Consider the following 21017-nt stretch of genomic DNA (forward strand, 5'->3'; position numbering starts at 1 on the left):
TGGTGCATATATTGAGTTGCACTGATTCTCTCTCATACAGCCGTAGTTGAGAATACGCACATCTACACACCTGACAAAGGTCGCTGCGGGTCATCTGTCCTTGCAGGGCTGTTTTGTGCCAATCCACATCTCTCTCCAGCCTCATGTACTCATTCCAAGCATTCTCCATCTCCTGCAAATGACAACACGGCTCCTATTCACATCTTGATTAAGTAAAAGATCATTTATTATTATTCATCACATCTGTGGAAAGCACATTTTACATGTGTTTATTATACTTTACTTTACTGAAGAGGCTATCACAATTTTTTTCAGAGATACTCAATCATGGGTGGAAATCTCTGTCATGAAGAACCATTCCTGCAGAGTGAATCCATTCTTTTTTGTTCTCAACATTAAAGGGGAACTTCACCTTTTTGGAATTTTATCTATAATTCACAATTCTTATGAAAGACACAAGAACATGTATTTTTTAAATGCATTCTAACTCATAAATAAAAGTCTGCTTACAATGGAGTCTATGGAGCCATGAGCCAATAAATAATATGGCTGTGAATCCTTGGGCACCACACGATTTGATTACATTTGATTATTAGGGGTAATATTTTGATTCAGAATCGATTCTTGATTCAAAACGATTTTCGATTGAAAATCAATACTTTTTAATAACAATCGGTGCCAGTTCTATGATTAACTACATTTCTCCATAAAATAGATAAACAGCAGTGATAAATTACTATATTAATTTAAAGAAAACTGCTTTTGTTTGATAAAATTCTACCCAAACATTTAACAAAGTCAAATACCAACAAAGCAACAAAAAAAGTATCTTGCACTTAAATCTGTACAGCAGACTTGGGCATCTACATCAACAATATGATTTGCCTGAGTGACTGGACAGGACAAGACTAAAAACAAATATATATATATATTTTTTTTAAATCAAGTTTAATTTTTGGAATCAATTAAGAATTGTTATAAATAAGAACCGCAATACATGTGAAAATTATGTTTCACTATGTTGGGCCCAGCGATGAGGTGGCGACCTTCTGCCCAAATGCAGCTGAGATAGGCTCCAGCGACCCCCCGCGACCCTGAACGGGACAAGCGGTAGAAAATGGATGGATGGATATGTTTGTTGGCTCTCGTGAAGGCTGCATGATTAGTAGTACTTGTTGTAAAAAAACAAATATGATGCGTCTATTAAAATTAGGGCACGTCGTATGCTTACAATGAGCAAAATACGTAAATATTACAAGTTATTGTTAATGTGCCTGTTACTACATTATATAGCTACCGCGTAAAAGGTAAGTACTATCTGTCCGTGTGCTTCTAATTGATTTAAAGCTTTCTTTATTCATTCTCAAATATATTTACTATTCATATCAAACTTACAAAGCACCCACTCTGTAGCTGTGTCCCAATTCAGGGTCTGCATCCTTAGGAGGAACCGGCCTACGCAGCCTCAGAAGGCTGGACGTTCGGAGGCACCTCCGAAGGCTGCGTCACCCGTTGTTAAATGGGACAGTCTAGCCTGTGGAGGATACTTAGATTTGAAAGTGTATTCGCTACCGCTGCCGGCGCCGCTGCTTGTATTTGTCGCCATCTCAAAAAGATCCGGGTTGAACAAAGGCGCGCAGAGCATCTTGGAATATGGGAACGATAGTTGCGGTGCATCCTCCCAATACAAGGAAAAGGAGGGTGCATTCGTGGGCTGTATTTGGAGGAGCCTTCGAATTAGAATTAATTGGACAGCCTTCGCGCAGCGTTGTAACATAAGCGGCCTTCAAATTCGCCCTTTGAAGGATGCAGACCCTGAATTGGGACACAGTTTATGTCTCACCGCCTCTCTCTCAGCTAGCTTGCTGCTAAGGTAAAAAGCTAAGCTAATCGCAGTCCAAAGCAACTACGCTCCGAAGGCATCTGCTCGCTCAGGCTGCAGCTACTCTTCACCTATTGCTCTGAACACAGCAAGAACTCGACTTGGTGAAAGAAACAACGCAAGTATAGCTATGTGTTCTTTGTGTACCTTCTCATGGTTAGGTTGGACTTACTAGAGGACCTTGCCTGCCAGTTAGAGCTGAGTAATTTCCTAACTTTAGAAACCGCGGACACGTTTGCTAGCGTTAGTTGTAGCGAGCTGACTAGCCCAGCTTGTAGCAGTCCTAAGCGGCCCACAAGCCACAGTGAACCCGGTTGAAACACATAATAGATTTAGCCCTTTAGCTAGTCCTACCCCCCAGTCTACCGGACACCTCATCTTAGTCATAGAGGACTCCATCACCCGAAACATAAAGCTTAGCAAATCAGCCATATTTAAGTGTATTCCCAGGGCCTGAGAACCCGACATTGAAGCTAGTCTTAGGGAGCTGACTTGCAACGGGCCTAGTAAACATGTCTGAGACACTAATCTCACCAATAGCTACGCGAACATGACACAATGACACAAGGATGAGACAGTCATAGATTACACAAGAGGAACATAGCTAGGACTTGTAATCTCGCTAGAAAGATGTCTAGGCATTGAGTACTTATCTCTGGCCCCTGCCTGCGAGAGGCAATTATAAGAGGTATAGCAGATTAGTCTCGCTTAACAAGTGGCTGGCTAGTTTTTGTAGACAACAGGGACTAACGTTTATTGATAATTGGCACTCTTTCTGTGGCAAACCAGGTTTGCTGAGGAGGGACCGCCTTTACGCTTTCCAGAAATATAGACTACTATTTGAGTCACACTTGACTAACTACATTAGAGCAAGCTCGGACATAGGCAATTGCAGTGTCTGTTAGCCCGGGTGAGGAGTCAGTTAAGATGTATTGACTCTGCCAGAGGTGAATACGCATTCTACTGAGGTAGAAAATTATGACACGTTAAATCTATCGCAGCACCAAGCAAATAATCTCAAGATTCCCACCATATCAATTCCTAGATGTGATCAAAATTATTTTTGATCACACTGCAGTAAATAAATGTAACTTTATTAACATCACTACTACGGATACCATAAAAAGAATCCTCAAAACAGCCTATTATATGGGCTTTTTAAATATCAGATCATTGTCTCCCAAAACGTTATTAGTTAATGAGGTCATTAGAGACAACAATCTCACGTCATTGGTCTCAGCAAAACCTGACTAAAACCAGATGACTTTTTCCCGCTAAACGAGACCTCTCCTATTAACTCTTTGAGTGCACATATTGCCTGTCCCCTTAAAAGGGATGGAGTGGTCGCACTAATATCCAATGAAAACCTTAACCTTAGCCCTGACCTAAGTAATAAATACAAATCATTTGATGTGCTTACTATGAGGTCTGTCACATCGCTACCTCTCTATCTGGCTGTTAAAAATGCCCCTCCTGGGCCCTATTCGGACTTCATTAGTGATCTTTCAGAGTTTGTCGCTGATTTAGTGATACACACAAATAATATAATTATAATGGGGGATTTTGATATCCATGTGAATACCCCATCAGACCCTCCGTGCGTGGCACTCCAGACTATGATTGATAGGTGTGGTCTTACACATATAATAAACGAACCCACAGATCGCAACGGTAATACGATAGACGTAGTCCTTGTCCGGGCTGTCACCATCTTCAAAGTTACAGTACTCCTGTACACTAAAGTAATCTCAGATCATTACCTTATAACATTCAAAAATCTGACTCACTGTCAACTAGCTACTAATAACCAATGTTTTAGCAGCCGCAACATTATTGATGTTACAATTATGACACTTGCTGACCTACTGCCTTCGGTAATGCCACCATTCCGAAATTATGTGGACTCTATCGATAACATCACTAACAACTTTAACAATGCCCTGCGCAACGCCATTGATAGTATATCACCACCAAAGCTAAAAAAAAAGGACCCTAAAAGGCAGACCCCCTGGTTTACAGAAGAAACCAGAGCTTTTAAACTATCACGTAGAAACCGGGAACGCAATTGACGTGCGACTAAATTTTAGGTTTTCCATCAAGCATGGAGGTATAGTTTAATAACTTGCAAACACGCGTTTACCTTAGCTAAAACTAATTACTACTCCAACCTCATCTGCCGCAAAAAAAAGTATCCTAAAAAATTGTTCAGTACAGTAGCATCGCTAACCAAACAAGGGACTCCCACTTGGCTGATGACTTTATAAAATTATTTACCAAGAAAATTGAACTCATTAGAAAGCAGATTAAAGGTAACGCGTCCCATCTACAACTGGGCTCTAATAACACAGAAACGAATGTATCTACGACGGATATTGCCCTCCAAAATAATCTCTTTCTTTTTGAAAAAATAACATTTGAGGAACTCCTACGACTTGTAAATGGGATAAAACAAACAATATGTTTACTTAAACCACTTCCTGGAAAACTTAGAAATAAACTGTTTTCAGTGCTAAATATTATTAACGTATAAATTTCCTCTGGTACTGTTCCCCTATCATTCAAAAAAGTGGTTATTCATCCTCAGCTCAAAAGACCTAACCTCGATCCTGACCGCATGGTAAACTACCGGCAACTCACCTTCCCTTTATCTCGAAAATCCTCAAAAAAATTGTTGCACAGCAGCTAAATGATCACTTAGCGTTTAACAATCACTGTAAACACCTCTTTAAGGCAAATCACTCTATGGAGACAGTCCTCGCAAAAGTGACTAATGAACAGAGGTGGGTAGTAACGCGCTACTTTTACTCCGTTACATCTACTTGAGTAACTTTGGGATAAATTGTACTTCTAAGAGTAGTTTTTATGCAACATACTTTTACTTTACTTGAGTATATTTATAGAGAAGAAACACTACTTTTACTCCGCTCCATTTATCTACATTCAGCTTGCTACTCGCTACTTTTTTTTATCGATCTGTTAATGTTTCTTTTGGTTCGTCACAGACCTTCAAAGTAAGATCCACGCATGCCTGTGTTTCACCAATCACATGCAGTCACTTGTGACGTTGGACCAATCAAACAGAGCCAGGCGGTCACATGACCGTCAAACGTAGACTTATTGGGTGTTACCATTTAGTGGTCAATTGTACGGAATATGTACTGTACTGTGCAATCTACTAATAAAAGTTTCAATCAATCAATCAATCAATCAAAAGTGTAAAGGAAAAAAGACACTTTTTATTTCAACCGTACTTCCCGTCAAAAGCCTAAAGACTGATTGCACAGTTCCTGTTTTCACAATAAAAGTGCCGCTCCATCGCGCCTGCGCTAACAAAATAAGAGTCTCCAAAAGCCAGCGCAAACAAGCTAGCAAACTACGGAGTTTGCTGCCAAGGTATTTATTGTAAAGTGTATAAAAATGAATGTGGAACCCGGACAAATAAGATGCCAAAAACAAACGACTTTTATGTGGTATTAGACAAAAAGGAGGAATTTTTTTCTCCTCCATTTGAAAACGTGGACGTTATCAGCACTATACTGTCTGATTCCAATCAATCAAGTCATCAGAATCAGGTAATACACCAATTTATATTCTTGTCTTCATGAAAGATAGGAATCTATATTTTAACATGCATGAATATTCATTAAAACACCTTTAACATGTAAACAAAAACGGCAAAATAAAGAAATATAAATTATACACTGTATATATAATGTATGTGTGTGTATATATATACTGTATATATATATATATATATGTATATGATATATGTGTGTATGTATATGTATAAATGAGGTAGATCACCTCGACTTGGTCATTTATTATCAATGAATGCCATCAATCAATATTTATTTATATAGCCCCAAATCACAAATGTCTCAAAGGACTGCACAAATCATTACGACTACAACATCCTCGGAAGAACCCACAAAAGGGCAAGGAAAACTCACACCCAGTGGGCAGAGAGAATTCATATCCAGTGGGACGCCAGTGACAATGCTGACTATGAGAAACCTTGGAGAGGACCTCAGATGTGGGCAACCCCCCCCCCCCCCCCCCCCCCCCTCTAGGGGACCGAAAGCAATGGATGTCGAGCGGGTCTAACATGATACTGTGAAAGTTCAATCCATAGTGGCTCCAACACAGCCGCGAGAGTTCAGTTCAAGCGGATCCAAGACAGCAGCGAGAGTCCCGTCCACAGGAAACCATCTCAAGCGAGGCGGATCAGCAGCGTAGAGATGTCCCCGACCGATACACAGGCGAGCGGTCCATCCTGGGTCTCGACTCTGGACAGCCAGTACTTTTTTCATGGTCATCGGACCGGACCCCCTCCACAAGGGAGGGGGGGACATAGGAGAAAAAAGAAAAGAAGCGGCAGATCAACTGGTCTAAAAAGGAGGTCTATTTAAAGGCTAGAGTATACAGATGAGTTTTAAGGTGAGACTTAAATCCTTCTACTGAGGTGGCATCTCGAACTGTTACCGGGAGGGCATTCCAGAGTACTGGAGCCCGAACGGAAAACGCTCAATAGCCCGCAGACTTTTTTTGGGCTCTAGGAATCACTATAAGCCGGAGTCTTTTGAACACAGATTTCTGGCCGGGACATATGGTACAAACAATCAGCAAGATAGGCTGGAGCTAGACCGTGTAGTATTTTATACGTAATTAGTAAAACCTTAAAGTCACATCTTAAGTGCACAGGAAGCCAGTACAGGTGAGCCAGTACAGGCGTAATGTGATCAAACTTTCTTGTTCTTGTCAAAAGTCTAGCAGCCGCATTTTGTACCAACTGTAATCTTTTAATGCTAGACATGGGGAGACCCAAAAATAATACGTTACAGTAATCGAGACGAGACGTAACAAACGCATGGATAATGATCTCGGCGTCTTTAGTGGACAAAATGGAGCGAATTTTAGCGATATTACGGAGATGAAAGAAGGCCGTTTTAGCAACGCTTTTAATGTGTGACTCAAAGGAGAGAGCTGGGTCGAAGATAATACCCAGATTTTTTACAGAGTCACCTTGTTTTATTATTTGTTTGTCAAATGTTAAAGTTGTATTATTAAATAGAGGTCGGTGTCTAGCAGGACCGATAATCAGCATTTCCGTTTTTTTGGCGTTAAGTTGCAAAAAATTAGCGGACATCCATTGTTTAATTTCATTAAGACACGCTTCAAACTGACTACAGTCCGGCGTGTTGGTCAGCTTTAGGGGCATGTAGAGTTGGGTGTCATCAGCATAGCAGTGAAAGCTAATACCGTATTTGCGTATGACGTCACCCAGCGGCAGCATGTAGATGCTGAAGAGTGCAGGGCCAAGGACCGAACCCTGGGGAACTCCACACGTTACCTTAACATAGTCCAAGGTCATACTGCTTTGGGAGACGCACTGCACCCTGTCAGTAAGATAAGAGTTAAACCAAGACAGGGCTAAGTCTGACATACCAATTCGTGTTTTGATACGCTCTAATAAAATATTATGATCGACGGTATCGAAAGCAGCGCTAAGATCGAGGGGCAGCAACATAGATGACGCATCAGAATCCATCGTTAGCAATAGATCATTAGTCATTTTTGCAAAGGCTGTCTCAGTAGAGTGATTTGCCCTGAAACCGGATTGAAAGGTTTCACATAGATTGTTAAACGCTAAGTGTTCATTTAGCTGCTCTGCAACAATTTTTTCGAGGATTTTCGAAATGGTGAGACACCGGTCGGTAGTTTACCATGAGGTCAGGATCGAGGTTAGGTCTTTTAAGGAGAGGATGAATAACCGCTTTTTTGAATGCTAGGGGAACAGTGCCCGAGGAAAGTGATAAGTTTATAATATTTAGCACTGATGGACCTAATTATACAAAAAGCTCCTTGATAAGTTTCCCAGGAAGTGGGTCATGTAAACATGTTGTTTGTTTTATTCCATTTACACGTTGTAACAATTCTTCTAATGGTATTTCATCAAAACGAGAGAATTTATTTTGGATATTTGCAGTGTCCGCCGTATATACAGTCGTATCTGTGTTACTACAACCCAGTTGTAGCTGGGACGCATTGTCTTTAATCTCCTTTCTAATAAGTTCAATTTTCTTATTAAAGAACTTCATAAAGTCATCTGCCGAATGGGTGGAGCAACTGGAAGGAGTCCCTTGTTGGGTTAGCGATGCTACTGTACTAAACAAACATTTTGGATCGTTTTTATTAATGCGGATGAGATTTGAGTAATAATTAGTTTTAGCTAAGGTAAGCATGCGTTTATAAGTTATTAAACTATCACTCCACGCTTGATGGTGCACCTCAAGTTTAGTCGTGCGCCATTTTAGTCGTGCGCCATTTGCGTTCCAGCTTTCTACATAATAATTTCTGAGCTCTAGTTTCTTCAGTAAACCATGGCGTACGCCTTTTTGGAGCCTTTTTTAACTTCAGCGGTGCTATACTATCAATGGTTTCGTGCAGGGCGCTGTTAAAGTTGTTAGTGAGGTTATCAATAGAGCCAAACATACTTTGGGAACGGTGCCATTACCGAGGGCAGTAGGTCAGCAAGAGTCGTCGTTGTGGCAGCATTAATGTTGCGGCTGCTATAGCAGTTATTATTATTATTAGCTTGCCGAACATGAGTCTGAACTTCGAATTTTATAAGGTAATGATCGGACATTACTTTAGTATACGGGAGTATCATAACTTTGGAAACGGTGATACCTCTGACAAGCACTAGGTCTATCGTATTACCGATGCGATGCGTCGGTTCATTTATTATTTGTGTAAGACCACAGCTATCAATTATAGTCTGGAGCGCCACGCACGGTGGGTCCAATGGGGTATTCATATGGATATTAAAGTCCCCCATTATAATTATATTATCGCCGTGCGTCACTAGATCAGCAACAAACTCTGAGAATTCACTAATAAAGTCCGAATAGGGCCCTGGGGGCGGTAGATAACGGCCAGGCACAGAGGCAGCGGTGTGGCAGACTTCATAGAAAGCACCTCAAACAATTTATATTTATTATTTAAGTTAGGACTAAAGTTAAAGTTTTCGTTGTATATTAGTGCGACCCCCCCTCCCCTTTTAAGGGGACGGGCAATATGCGCATTCATATAGTTAGGAGGGGATGCCTCATTTATCGCAAAAAAGTCGTCTGGTTTAAGCCAGGTTTCGCTAAGACCGATGACGTTAAGGTTGTTGTCTCTAATGACCTCATTAACTAATAACGTTTTGGGGGACAAAGATAGGATGTTTAGAAAGCCCATATTATAGGTAGTGGGCTGTTTTAAGGAGTTGTTGATAAAATTATCCGTAATTGCAATATTAATAATGTTGCGTTTATTATGCGCAGTGTACTTAAAATAATCACGACCATATCTAGGAATTGATATGAAGGGAATTTTCAGATTGTCTACTTGGTGCTGCGATAAACTGAACGCATCATAATTTGCCACCTCAGTAGAACGCATGTCTAACTCTGACATAGTCATAGTCATAGCAGAAAAAACATTTTGTGAGTTGTGTATTATTCTACGAAAATTGCTATGTGTACAGGGATCATCCAGCCTGGCGCTGGCTATTTCTAACTTAACTGACTCCATACCCAGGCTAGCAGGCTCTGTAATTGCCTGTGACTGGGCTTGCTCTAGTGCAGTTAGTCAAATGTGGCTCAATGCGAAATCTATGTTACGAGACAAGAGGATAGCGCCTTCCTGGTTAGGGTGAAGGCCGTCTCTCCTCAGCACTTAAGTAATTGATTACGGTTAAAAAAAACTTATTGGGGTGTTATCATTTAGTGGTCAATTGTACGGAATATGTACTGTACTGTGCAATCTTCTAAAGGGTTTCCCACACATGAATTTATTTGTTGCGGCCCGCCACGAAAGAATTACGGCCGCCACAAATAAAATAAAATAAAAATAAAGAAATATTTATTTTATTTTTTTCGGCTTTTGACTCGCTCGACCGCTCACAAAAGCAATGGGACTCTGTCTGTGAATGGAGTTTGTAGTTATATATTATATAAATATGTAAATATTATATAAATATGTATATAAATGTGTACATAAAGTGTTGTAATTATATTCCAACTCTGCGTTCTTCTTTGTCATCGCCGCCGCCGCTGAGCTTTTGCTTGGTTTAACTCGTATCTTACTTACACGATGCAGTGCGTCTCCCATAACAATGTGACCTCGGCGTGTGTTGAGGTAACGTGCAGAGTTCCACAGGGTTCGGTCCTTGGCCCTGCACTCAGCATCTACATGCTGCCGCTAAATGACATCATATGCAAGTCCGCTGTTAGCTTTCACTGTTATGCTAATGACACCCAACTTCACAAGCCCCTAAAGCTGACCAACACGCCAGATTATAGTAACATGGAAACGACTCTAAATTGAGTTAAACAATGGATGTCCAGCAACTTTTTACATCTAAACTCTAACAAAATGGAAATGCTGATTACCTCCTAGACACCGGCACTTATTTAATAATACCACCTTAACATTTGACCACCAAGCAATTACACAAAGCGACTCAGTAAAGAATCTGGGTATTATCTTCGACCCAACTCTCTCATTTGTGTTACACATTAAGAGTGTTACTAAAAAAGCCTTCTTTCATCTCCACAATATCACAAAAATTTGTCCAGTTTTGTCCACCACCAAAACTGAGAATATTATTCATGCGTTCGTTATGTATCGTCTCGATTACTGTAACATATTATTTTCGGGTCTCCCCATGTCTAGCATTAAAAGATTACAGTTGGTACAAAATGCGGATGCTAGACTTTTGACAAGAACAAGAAAGTTTGATCATATTACGCCTATACTGGCTCACCTGCACTGGCTTACTGTGCACTTAATATGCGAATTAAACACTAAACGGTCTAGCTCCATCCTATCTTGCTGATTTTATTGTACCATATATCCTGGACCTAAATCTAGGTTGAAAGAACTCCGGCTTATTAGCGATTCCCTGAACCCTAAAAAAGTCTGCAGGCTTTAGAGCATTTTGTACTCGGGCTCCAGTAGTCTGGAATGCTTTATTGATAACAGTTAGAGATGCTACCTCAATATAAGCATTTAAGTCCCGTCTTAAAACTCACTTGTATACTCTAGCCTTTAAACCAGTGGTTCTTAACCAGGGTTCGGTGAGTCGGCCGCAGGGGTTCGGTGGAGCCTTCACTCAAGCCACACCCGACTCATCGTGTACATAAAAACTTCTCCCTATCGGCATACTAGGGATACAGCAACAGCAGAACCCAAACTGATTTGCAGTTGTGTAATTTGTTAGGAGTTTGTGTACTGTGTTGGTTTTGTTCTTTGAACAAGGTGATGTTCATGCACGGTTGTGCACCAGTAAAAGATCATATAACTTTGTCTCGAATTTGTAAAACATTTTATTTTTCACTAAAGGGTTCGGTGGATGCGCATATGAAACTGGTGGGGTTCAGTACCTCCAACAAGCTTAAGAACCACTGCTTTAAACAGACCCTGTTTTGGACCAGTTGATCTGCTGTCTCTCTTTTCTGCTCTGCCCCACTCCTCCTGCGTGGAGATGTTATCAGGTGACTACGGATTAGCCTTCGCAGAGGACGCGCTAGCTGTTCCAAGTCGGGACCCAAAGTGGACCACTCTTCTTTGCATCAGTTGGTGGCGCTGCTGACTTGTCTCCATTCAAGATGATCCCCGGCTTGCCTCTCAATGGATTGGACTTTCACATGAAATCGGGACCCGGCGTGACCACTTCTTACGCTTCAGTCGGCGCCGCTATTTGTCTACATGAAAGAGAATCCCCTGCTGGCCCCACTATGGACCGGAATCTTACGTTATTAACTGTATCTACTCGCTATCCATTGCACTGGTCACCCAGGGGGGATCCCCACATCTGCGGTCCCTTCCAAGGTTTCTCGTTGTTCCCAATGTGTTTAGTTTTTTATTGCCCTGATGTGGGATCTGAGGCGAGGATGTCGCTGTGACCTGTGCAGCCCTTTGAGACATTTGTGATTAAAGGCTATATAAGTAGTCCTGGGTTCAATGCCGGGCTCGGGATCTTTCTGTGTGGAGTTTGCATGTTCTCCCCGTGACGTCGTGGGTTCCCTCTGGGTACTCCAGCTTCCTCCCACCGCCAAAGACATGCACCTGGGGATAGGTTGATTGGCAACACTAAATTGGCCCTAGTGTGTGAATGTGAGTGTGAATGTTGTCTGTCTATCTGTGTTGGCCCTGTGATGAGGTGGCGACTTGTCCAGGGTGTACCTGCCTTCCGCCCGAATGCAGCTGAGATAGGCTCCAGCACCTCCCGCTACCCCAAAAGGGACAAGCGGTAAAAAATGGATGGATGGATAAGTAAACTTTGATTGATCGATATATACTTACAGCATGTATGGAAAACGATGGAAGTGTTTGGATGTTTTTAAGCACTTTATACGCAGAATAAGGCAACTCCCATATGCTCCAATGTAAGCGACTTTTATTTACTTGTTAGAATGCATATAAAAAGAAGAATATGAGTGCTTGTCTTACATAAGGATTGCAGTTCCCCTTAAGACCTTGGACACTTTTTAACAATCCCCTTTATTTCTCAGTGAATAATGCATAAATCCTTAAAGCCAAGAAAAAACATGCAGAATGTGTCAATGAATTTGGCAAAAGCACAAAGATGAGATTGTTTTGTTTGATAGTAACAAGATTAGTGTAGATTTATACAGATCTTTGGACTGCAAGTACTAGACATATGTCATTTGGCAATTTGGCTTTTGTACATCTGCAAGTTATTTGTTTGCAAAGCTAAAATTTTAAATACGTGACATACCGTGGACACTTCGGATATTTCCGCCCTGATGTGCACCACATCTTCTTGCAGTAGTTTTTGCTGGTAGGCGATTTTCTCCACGTGTGCTGGCTGAGCTATGTACTGCTCCATCTGTTGGTGGGACACATCCAACACAGACTCCAGCTTGTCCTGCAGTCACATGAAGACACGGTCACAGTTCAAGGTTGCATTGCAATGACATTAGCCTTTGACCTAGTTTAGTTTTTTGTTTCTACGGCAAAGGTTGGGAAGGGTACCATGCAAATTGATCCAACAGTTGCAAGTACGCTTCTATTCAAAAGGTAGAGTCAACACACTAGTGTGGTGATTGGTTTACAGAGAATGGTTACATACAAACCCTGTTTCCCTATGAGTTGGGAAATTGTGTTAGATGTAAATATAAACGGAATACAAGGATTTGCACATCCTTTTTACCCCATATTCAATTTAATGCACTACAAAGACAAGATATTTGATGTTCAAACTCATAAACTTTTTTTTTTTTGCAAATACTAATTAACTTAGAATTTCATGCCAAAGTAGTTAGGAAAGGGCATGTTCACCACTGTGTTACATCACATTTTCGTTTAACAACACTCAATAAACTTTTGGGAACGGAGGAAACTAATTGTTGAAGCTTTGAAAGTGGAATTATTTCCCATTCTTGATTTATGTAGAGCTTCAGTCTTTCAAGAGTCCGGGTCTCCGCTGTCGTGTTTTACGCTTCATAATGCACCACATATTTTCGATGGGAGACATGTATGGACTGCAGGCGGGCAAGGAAAGTACCCGCACTTTTTTACTACGAAGCCACGCTGTTGTAACACGTGGCTTGGCAGTGTTTTGCTGAAATAAGCCAGGGATTCCATGATAACGTTGCTTGGATGACAACATATGTTGCTCCAAAACCTGTATGGACTATTCAGCATTAATGCTGCCTTCACAGATGTGTAAGTTACCCATGCCTTGGACACTAATACACCCCCATACCAACACAGATTCTGGCTTTTGAACTTTGCGCCTATAACAATCTGGATGGTTATTTTCCTCTTTGATCCGGAGGACACCACGTCCACAGTTTCCAAATATAATTTGAAATGTGGACTCGTCGGACCACAGAACACTTTTCCATTTTGCATCAGTCCATCTTAGATGAGCTCGGGCCCAGCGAAGCCGGCAGCGTTCCTGGGTGTTGTTAATAAATGGCTTTCGCTTTGCATAGTAGAGTTTTAACTTGCACTTACAGATGTAGCGACCAATTGTAGTTACTGACAGTGGTTTTATGAAGTGTTCCTGAGCCCATGAAGTGATATCCTTTACACACTGATGTCAGTTTTTGATGTAGTACCGCCTGAGGGATCAAAGGTCCGTAATCTCATCGCTTACGTGCAGTGATTTCTCCAGATTCTCTGAACCTTTTAATGATTTTACGGACCGTATATGGTAAAATCTCTAAATTCCTTGCAATAGCTCGTTGAGAAATGTTGTTCAAAATTGTTTGACAATTTGCTTACAAATTGGTGACCCTCGCCCCATCCATGTTTGTGAATTACTCAGCATTTCCCCGTTTCCATATGAGTTGGGAAATTGTGTTGGATGTAAATATAAACGGAATACAATTATTTGCAAATAATTTTCAACCCATATTCAGTTGAATATGCCACAAAAACAACATATTTGATGTTCAAACTGATAAACTTTTTTTTTTTTGCAAATAATCATTAACTTTAGAATTTGATGCCAGCAACACGTGACAAAAAGTTGGGAAAGGTGGCAATAAATACTGATAAAGTTGAGGAATGCTCATCAAACACTTATTGGAACATCCCACAGGTGTGCAGGCTAACTGGGAACAGGTGGGTGCCATAATTGGGTATAATAACAGCTTCCCCAAAAATGCCCAGTCTTTCACAAGAAAGGATGGGGCGAGGTACACAACTGCGTGAGCAAATAGTGAAACAGTTTAAGAACAACGTTTCTCAAAGTGCAATTGCAAAAAATTTTGGGATTTCAACATCTACGGTCCATAATATCATCAAAAGGTTCAGAGAATCTGGAGAAATCACTCCACGTAAGTGGCATGGCCGGAAACCAACATTGAAAGACCGTGACCTTCTATCCCTCAGACGGCACTGTATCAAAAACCGACATCAATCTCAAAAGGATATCACCACATGGGCTCAGGGACACTTCAGAAAACCACTGTCACTAAATACAGTTTGTCGCTACATCTGTAAGTGCAAGTTGAACCTCTACTATTTAAAGCGAAAGCCATTTATCAACAAAATCCAGAAACGCCGCCGGCTTCTCTGGGCCCGAGATCATCTAAGATGGACTGATGCAAAGTGGAAAAGTGTTCTGTGGTCTGACGAGTCCACATTTCAAATTGTTTTTGGAAATATTCGACATCATGTCATCCGGACCAAAGCGGAAGCGAACCATCCAGACTGTTATCGACGCATCGTTCAAAAGCCAGCATCTGTGATGGTATGGGTGTGCATTAGTGCCCAAGGCATGGGTAACTTACACATCTGTGAAGGCACCATTAATGCTGAAAGGTACATACAGGTTTTGAAACAACATATACTGCCATCTAAGCGCCGTCTTTTTCATGGAGACCCCTGCTTATTTCAGCAAGACAATGCCAAGCCACATTCAGCACGTGTTACAACAGCATGGCTTCATAAAAAAAAAAGAGTGCGGGTACTTTCCTGGCCCGCCTGCAGTCCAGACCTGTCTCCCATCAAAAATGTGTGGCGCATTATGAAGCGTAAAATATGACAGCGGAGACTGTTGAACGACTGAAGCTCTACATAAAACAAGAATGGGATATAATTCCACTTTCAAAGCTTCAACAATTAGTTTCCTCAGTTCCCAAACGTTTATTGAGTGTGGTTAAAAGAAAAAGTGATGTAACACAGTGGTGAACATGCCCTTTCTCAATTACTTTGGCACGTGTTGCAGCCATGAAATTCTAAGTTAATTATTATTTCCAACAAAAATAAACTTTTATGAGTTTGAACATCAAATATCTTGTCTTTGAAGTGCATTCAATTGAATATGGGTTGAAAAGGATTTGCAAATCATTGTATTCTGTTTATATTTACATCTAACACAATTTCCCAACTCATATGGAAACGGGGTTTGTATATAGCTAAATTGATACTTTTAGAGAGGGTAGAATGGAATGGAACTTTATTGTAAATGAACTTAAAAACTATAACGGAATTAGATTTACAGTCAAAAAAAAGACAGAAGGATAGACAGAACGGTAAAACTTATGGGTTGCCACATCCATGTATGGTTTCATTTGCAATCAAAAGGAAACGCTTTCACACATACAAACCGTTTGCAGACAGACTAAAAAAAGGGGTTGTAAATGTTACTCTTGAGCAAAATTTATGTACAACTTACATCAAACCGTATTTAATACATAGTGTCTCGACCAGTGTTTTTTAAACACACCCGGACCTCCAAGAAATATTTGTTTCTCAGTTGTGGTCCGTATGTGCCGCAGCAGTACTCAGTAGTAATACATTTTTCCCCTCCTTTTGGCAGTAATGACAATATCAAACAAACAGTCTCACGCTTAAGTCATAGAGAGGCTTCTTAAGAGCAAAAATAAAGACGAAAGTGGTGAAACAGTTTTCTTTTGCACTTAAATTCTATTGACAATTTATTCAGGAAAAATCCATCCATCCATCCATTTTCTGCCTCGGTTTTAATGAATACTTGAGCTTACTACGCTACTGCATTCTAAAATTGGTCATTATGGTGGTACTGGGAGAGCCAAGTTTTTTTGAGGTGATAAAAGTTTGAGAACAACTGTTCTAAATTGTCCATGGGTAATCAGGCAAGTGTGATGGTCGTTTGTCAATATGTGCCCTGTGATTGGCTGGCAACAGGACTAGGGTGTACTCTTGCCCAAAGTCAGCTGGGATAGGCTTCAACTAGTGGGAATAAGCTGTATAGAAAATGGATGGATAGTTTTTAGGAGTCCCTTCTTTTGCAATATATTTGATTAGGTTTTTTTTGTAATCAGCCTGACATAAGCCTTGATAATAATCTTTGTGTTTAACACATGCTTTCATATCATTTGACAAAGTTTATCCCGTAAACTGTAAGTAGGTTAGATATAATCATTTAATATGATTAAAATCAAAAGTAAGATTACTAATTCAGTGTTAATATTTGAGTAGGACTCGGTAACAGAAAAGTTGAACCCCAAGGTCAAAAAGGTTAAGGACCTCTGATCTAGACCACAAGGAAGTGTGTTAAATGTAGATTAAAATCATCATATATCTCCTTAAAAGAGTCACAAAAAAAATTGTACATCCTAAATTCTTAACTAAATAATGTTTGAAAAACAACCTTATCCTCCTTCAACGTGCGTATCCTGGCTTCTAGCTCCTGAAGAATCTTGTCTTGTTCACACAGTCGGCTTAATTTCACCTAGAGGAGAGAGAAAGAATATATTTATGATATTCATGTTATAATCATTATAGTATCCTAATTTCCGTTCGTATTACAGTAGTGTAAATGCCAAACTGAAAGTAACAAACAGTGGAGTAAAGTTAATGTTTTCAATACAAGTCAACTGTGTGGAGTTTGCATGTTCTCCCCATGACTGTGTGGGTTCCCTCCGGGTACTCGGGCTTCCTCCCACCTCCAAAGACATGCACCTGGGGATAGGTTGATTGGCAACACTAAATTGTCCCTAGTGTGTGAATGTGAGTGTGAATGTTGTCTATCCGTGTTGGCCCTGCGATGAGGTAGCGACATGTCCAGGGTGTACACCGCCTTCCGCCCGAATGCAGATGAGATAGGCTCCAGCACCCCGCGACCCCAAAAGGGACAAGCGGTAGAAAACGGTTGGATGGATGTCTGCAGCTAGATACAAATAAATTGATCTTTTCTATTTTAATACATCAATAAATTTCATTTCCAGAGGACTTTCTTTCTGTACGGCAGTGAAATAAATAGATCTACCGTGTCTACAGATCTGGTAACAGCTATTATGAGCAATTGTAATCAAAAATCCATGATTTCATATTCACTTTTTGGCCAAGTGTGTTTATTGGGAGTGACAGATGTGTTTTTCTTAGAAATGGGTTATGTGTTTATGCAAACAACATACAGCTGCCAACTTCACAGTCTTTCTCACACTGTGTATTTTTCTCAGATCTACTTATCATTCTGTTCAATTAATTATTAAGCTGTTTTTATTTTGCTGAGGCCGTACATTGTTGTTTTAATTGCATGAAATATTCATTGTTCAGATAAATTTTCTGGCAATTTGCTTATAAATTGTTAAAGTGGAACAATGCTAATGATGAAAAGCCAGGACATTCATCCTATTTACCTCTATTTGGCGGCAAACAAAGAGATCGCGTGAAGCAGCGCCGGGCAAATCAAACTGAAAAATTTAACAGCTCAACATCTAAAAGTCCCATTACATGTATTTTTCCCTTTAAATTGCAGGGAAGAAAATAAAAGCTGTGGTCGATACTCTTAAGGCCCTCACACTGCTGTCTGGGTGGGAGTCCCAACTGTGTTGCAGTGGATTTATGCTCCCTTGCCTCCATAGCCTCTGTTTAACTTAACACACACACACACACACAAACCACACTGAAAGACACACTTAAGTCACACTTCATTAAAAAACAAGTTGAACTTACATCAGCATCACTTTCAGCAATTTTCACAGGCCTTTGTGCTTCTTTCCTGAGGCTTTCACGTCCAGTAACCTGAAATGGACGATAGCCACAAAGCAAAATGGAACATTTCACACCATTATGACCGCATATTTGGATGATTTCAACACTTAGCGCATACATATTGCATGGGATCTCAACAAACAGTGTGGCTACTAGACAAGTCAAGCATATGGATGTAGAGAGAAGATCAAATAATGGAGTGGGGAAAAGAACATCACAGGGCCCAAAAGAGCATGAGCTGGAAAATGAAAAGTTTAGTAAACATTCATATAAATGGAGAAATGTTAGCTCATAATAAAAAGCAATATGGCAGTATTGTGCTGTATTGTATGTGTACAGAGAATGTTTTTGTGAGAATTTAGTAGGATTTCATATAAAGACATGACTTTGAGCTAGCAATCATACTAAATTCTCAAGCAAGCACATTGGAAGATAAATTATGCAAATCGTGTGTTTCATTCTGCAGATAAAATGTAGGTCAATATCAGTCCCCCTCAAAACCGAAATCATTGAATGTAGTTATGCTTTATGGCATGCAGGAAAACAAAAGGTAGGCTTTTGGCTTGATCACATCCACCATATCATCATCTCATTGCAGGCTATGATTGGCCCAATGCAGGGACGCGCTGCAATTGATTATTTGACTTTGCACACCAACAACATCCTTACATTGCAACAGAATCCAAAACTTGAAGGAGAATTTTCAAACCCACTGTGAATTGAAACAATCAGCGGCTCATTACTTTGGATCTGTTTTGAAACAGGAAATGGAGAGAGGGATTACAAAAAGTATTGTCCAGCATTAAGTAGCAACCCTCACCTTTATTGGTGTCAGTGGACTTTGGTGTTTTTTGTTTAATTCCTCATTTACTAAAGTGTGTGTACAAACTGTTTGTTGATTCTCAGAAAAGGTGATTGATGCAACATGCAGCAAGAATATATTACACTTTTGTGTATTAGGGCCAAATTGAAAATAAAAACAAGACACAGACAGGGGTGTCCAAACTACAGCACGCCGGCAACTTATATTTGGCCCGCAAGACATCCATCCATCCATTTCGTACCGCTTATTCCCTTTGGGGTCGCGGGGGGCGCTGGTGCTTATCTTAGCTACAATTGGGTGGAAGGCGGTGTACACCCTGGACACGTCGCTACCTCATCGCAGGGCCAACACATATAGACAGACAACATTCACACTCACATTCACACACTAGGGACCATTTAGTGTTGCCAATCAACCTATCCCCAGGTGCATGTCTTTGGAGGTGGGAGGAAGCTGGAGTACCCGCAGGGAACCCACGCAGTCACATGGAGGACATGCAAACTCAACACAGAAAGATCCCGAGCCCGGGATTGAACCCTGACTCCTCAGGACCTTCTTATTGTGAGGCAGACGCACTAACCCCTCTGCCATCGTGAAGCCCGCAAGACAATGAACAATTAAATCGAGAGCGATGTATCCACATCATATATAAATATTCAGTGGTCTGATTGCTGCTATTTTGTCACCAACTGATGACCAACAAAAGTAACTATGCCTTAGATTGTACCTTCAAGTAATATAAGTACAGCATTTACTTATATGACCCTAACAACAACAACAACAAAAATCCATCCATTTTCTACCGCTTATTCCCTTTCGGGGTTGCGGGGGGCGCTGGCGCCTATCTCAGCTACAAGGCAGGGTACACCCTGGACAAGTCGCCACCTCATCACAGGGCCAACACAGATAGACAGACAACATTCACACTCACATTCACACACTAGGGCCAATTTAGTGTTGCCAATCAACCTATCCCCAGGTGCATGTCTTTGGAAGTGGGAGGAAGCCGGAGTACCCGGAGGGAACCCACGCATTCACGGGGAGAACATGCAAACTCCACACAGAAAGATCCCGAGCATGGATTTGAACCCAGGACTGCAGGAACTTTGTATTGTGAGGCAGACCCACTAACCCCTCTGCCACCGTGAAGCCCACAACAAAAATCACCAGTACAAAAAGTCAACAAACTTGCTCACACATAACACACCCTGCTTATTTAGCTTTGTGGATATTATAAAAAAAAAATGTCTAATCAACATGAAAACAATTTGATGGAAAACATGCAAAAAACTCTCTCCACACTTATCCATGTTTGGCGCATTAGCTACTTGATATTTCTGATCGATTAAAAAACTTTAAGTACGATGTCCTTAAGGATGTTACCATGAATTGATTAACGTGGACCCCGACTTAAACAAGTTGAAAAACGTATTCGGGTGTTACCATTTAGTGGTCAATTGTACGGAATATGTACTCTACTGTGCAATCTACTAATAAAAGGGGATGGCGTGGCGAAGTTGGTAGAGTGGCTGTGCCAGCAATCTGAGGGCTATTGGTTCCCCACCTTCTACCTTCCTAGTCATGTCCGTTGTGTCCTTGGGCAAAACACTTCACCCTTGCTCCTGATGGGCCCTGGTGAGCGCCTTGCATGGCAGCTCCCGCCATCAGTGTGTGAATGTGTGTGTGAATGGGCGAATGTGGAAGTACTGTCAAAGCGCTTTGGGCTCCTTTAAAAGGGGTAGAAAAGCGCTAAACAAAACAACACATTTACCATTTACCAAAAGTTTCAATCAATCAATCAATGTC

At 40.9% G+C, this 21017-nt stretch overlaps 1 protein-coding gene across 1 annotated transcript in view; it reads right to left on the reverse strand.

The window, feature by feature from the left end:
• plekha7b (pleckstrin homology domain containing, family A member 7b) overlaps window positions 1-21017 on the reverse strand; it is a 244581-nt gene that overhangs the window by 43212 nt on the left and 180352 nt on the right. The window contains exons 15-18 of the mRNA XM_061883569.1: window positions 18350-18418; window positions 17043-17123; window positions 12672-12821; window positions 71-172 (exon numbers count right to left, since the gene is read on the reverse strand). Coding sequence (XP_061739553.1) covers window positions 71-172; window positions 12672-12821; window positions 17043-17123; window positions 18350-18418 — 402 coding nt within the window. The remainder of the gene's footprint in view (window positions 1-70; window positions 173-12671; window positions 12822-17042; window positions 17124-18349; window positions 18419-21017) is intronic.

The sequence above is a fragment of the Nerophis ophidion genome, linkage group LG02, assembly GCF_033978795.1.
Source record: "Nerophis ophidion isolate RoL-2023_Sa linkage group LG02, RoL_Noph_v1.0, whole genome shotgun sequence".
NCBI classification, from domain to species: domain Eukaryota; kingdom Metazoa; phylum Chordata; class Actinopteri; order Syngnathiformes; family Syngnathidae; genus Nerophis; species Nerophis ophidion.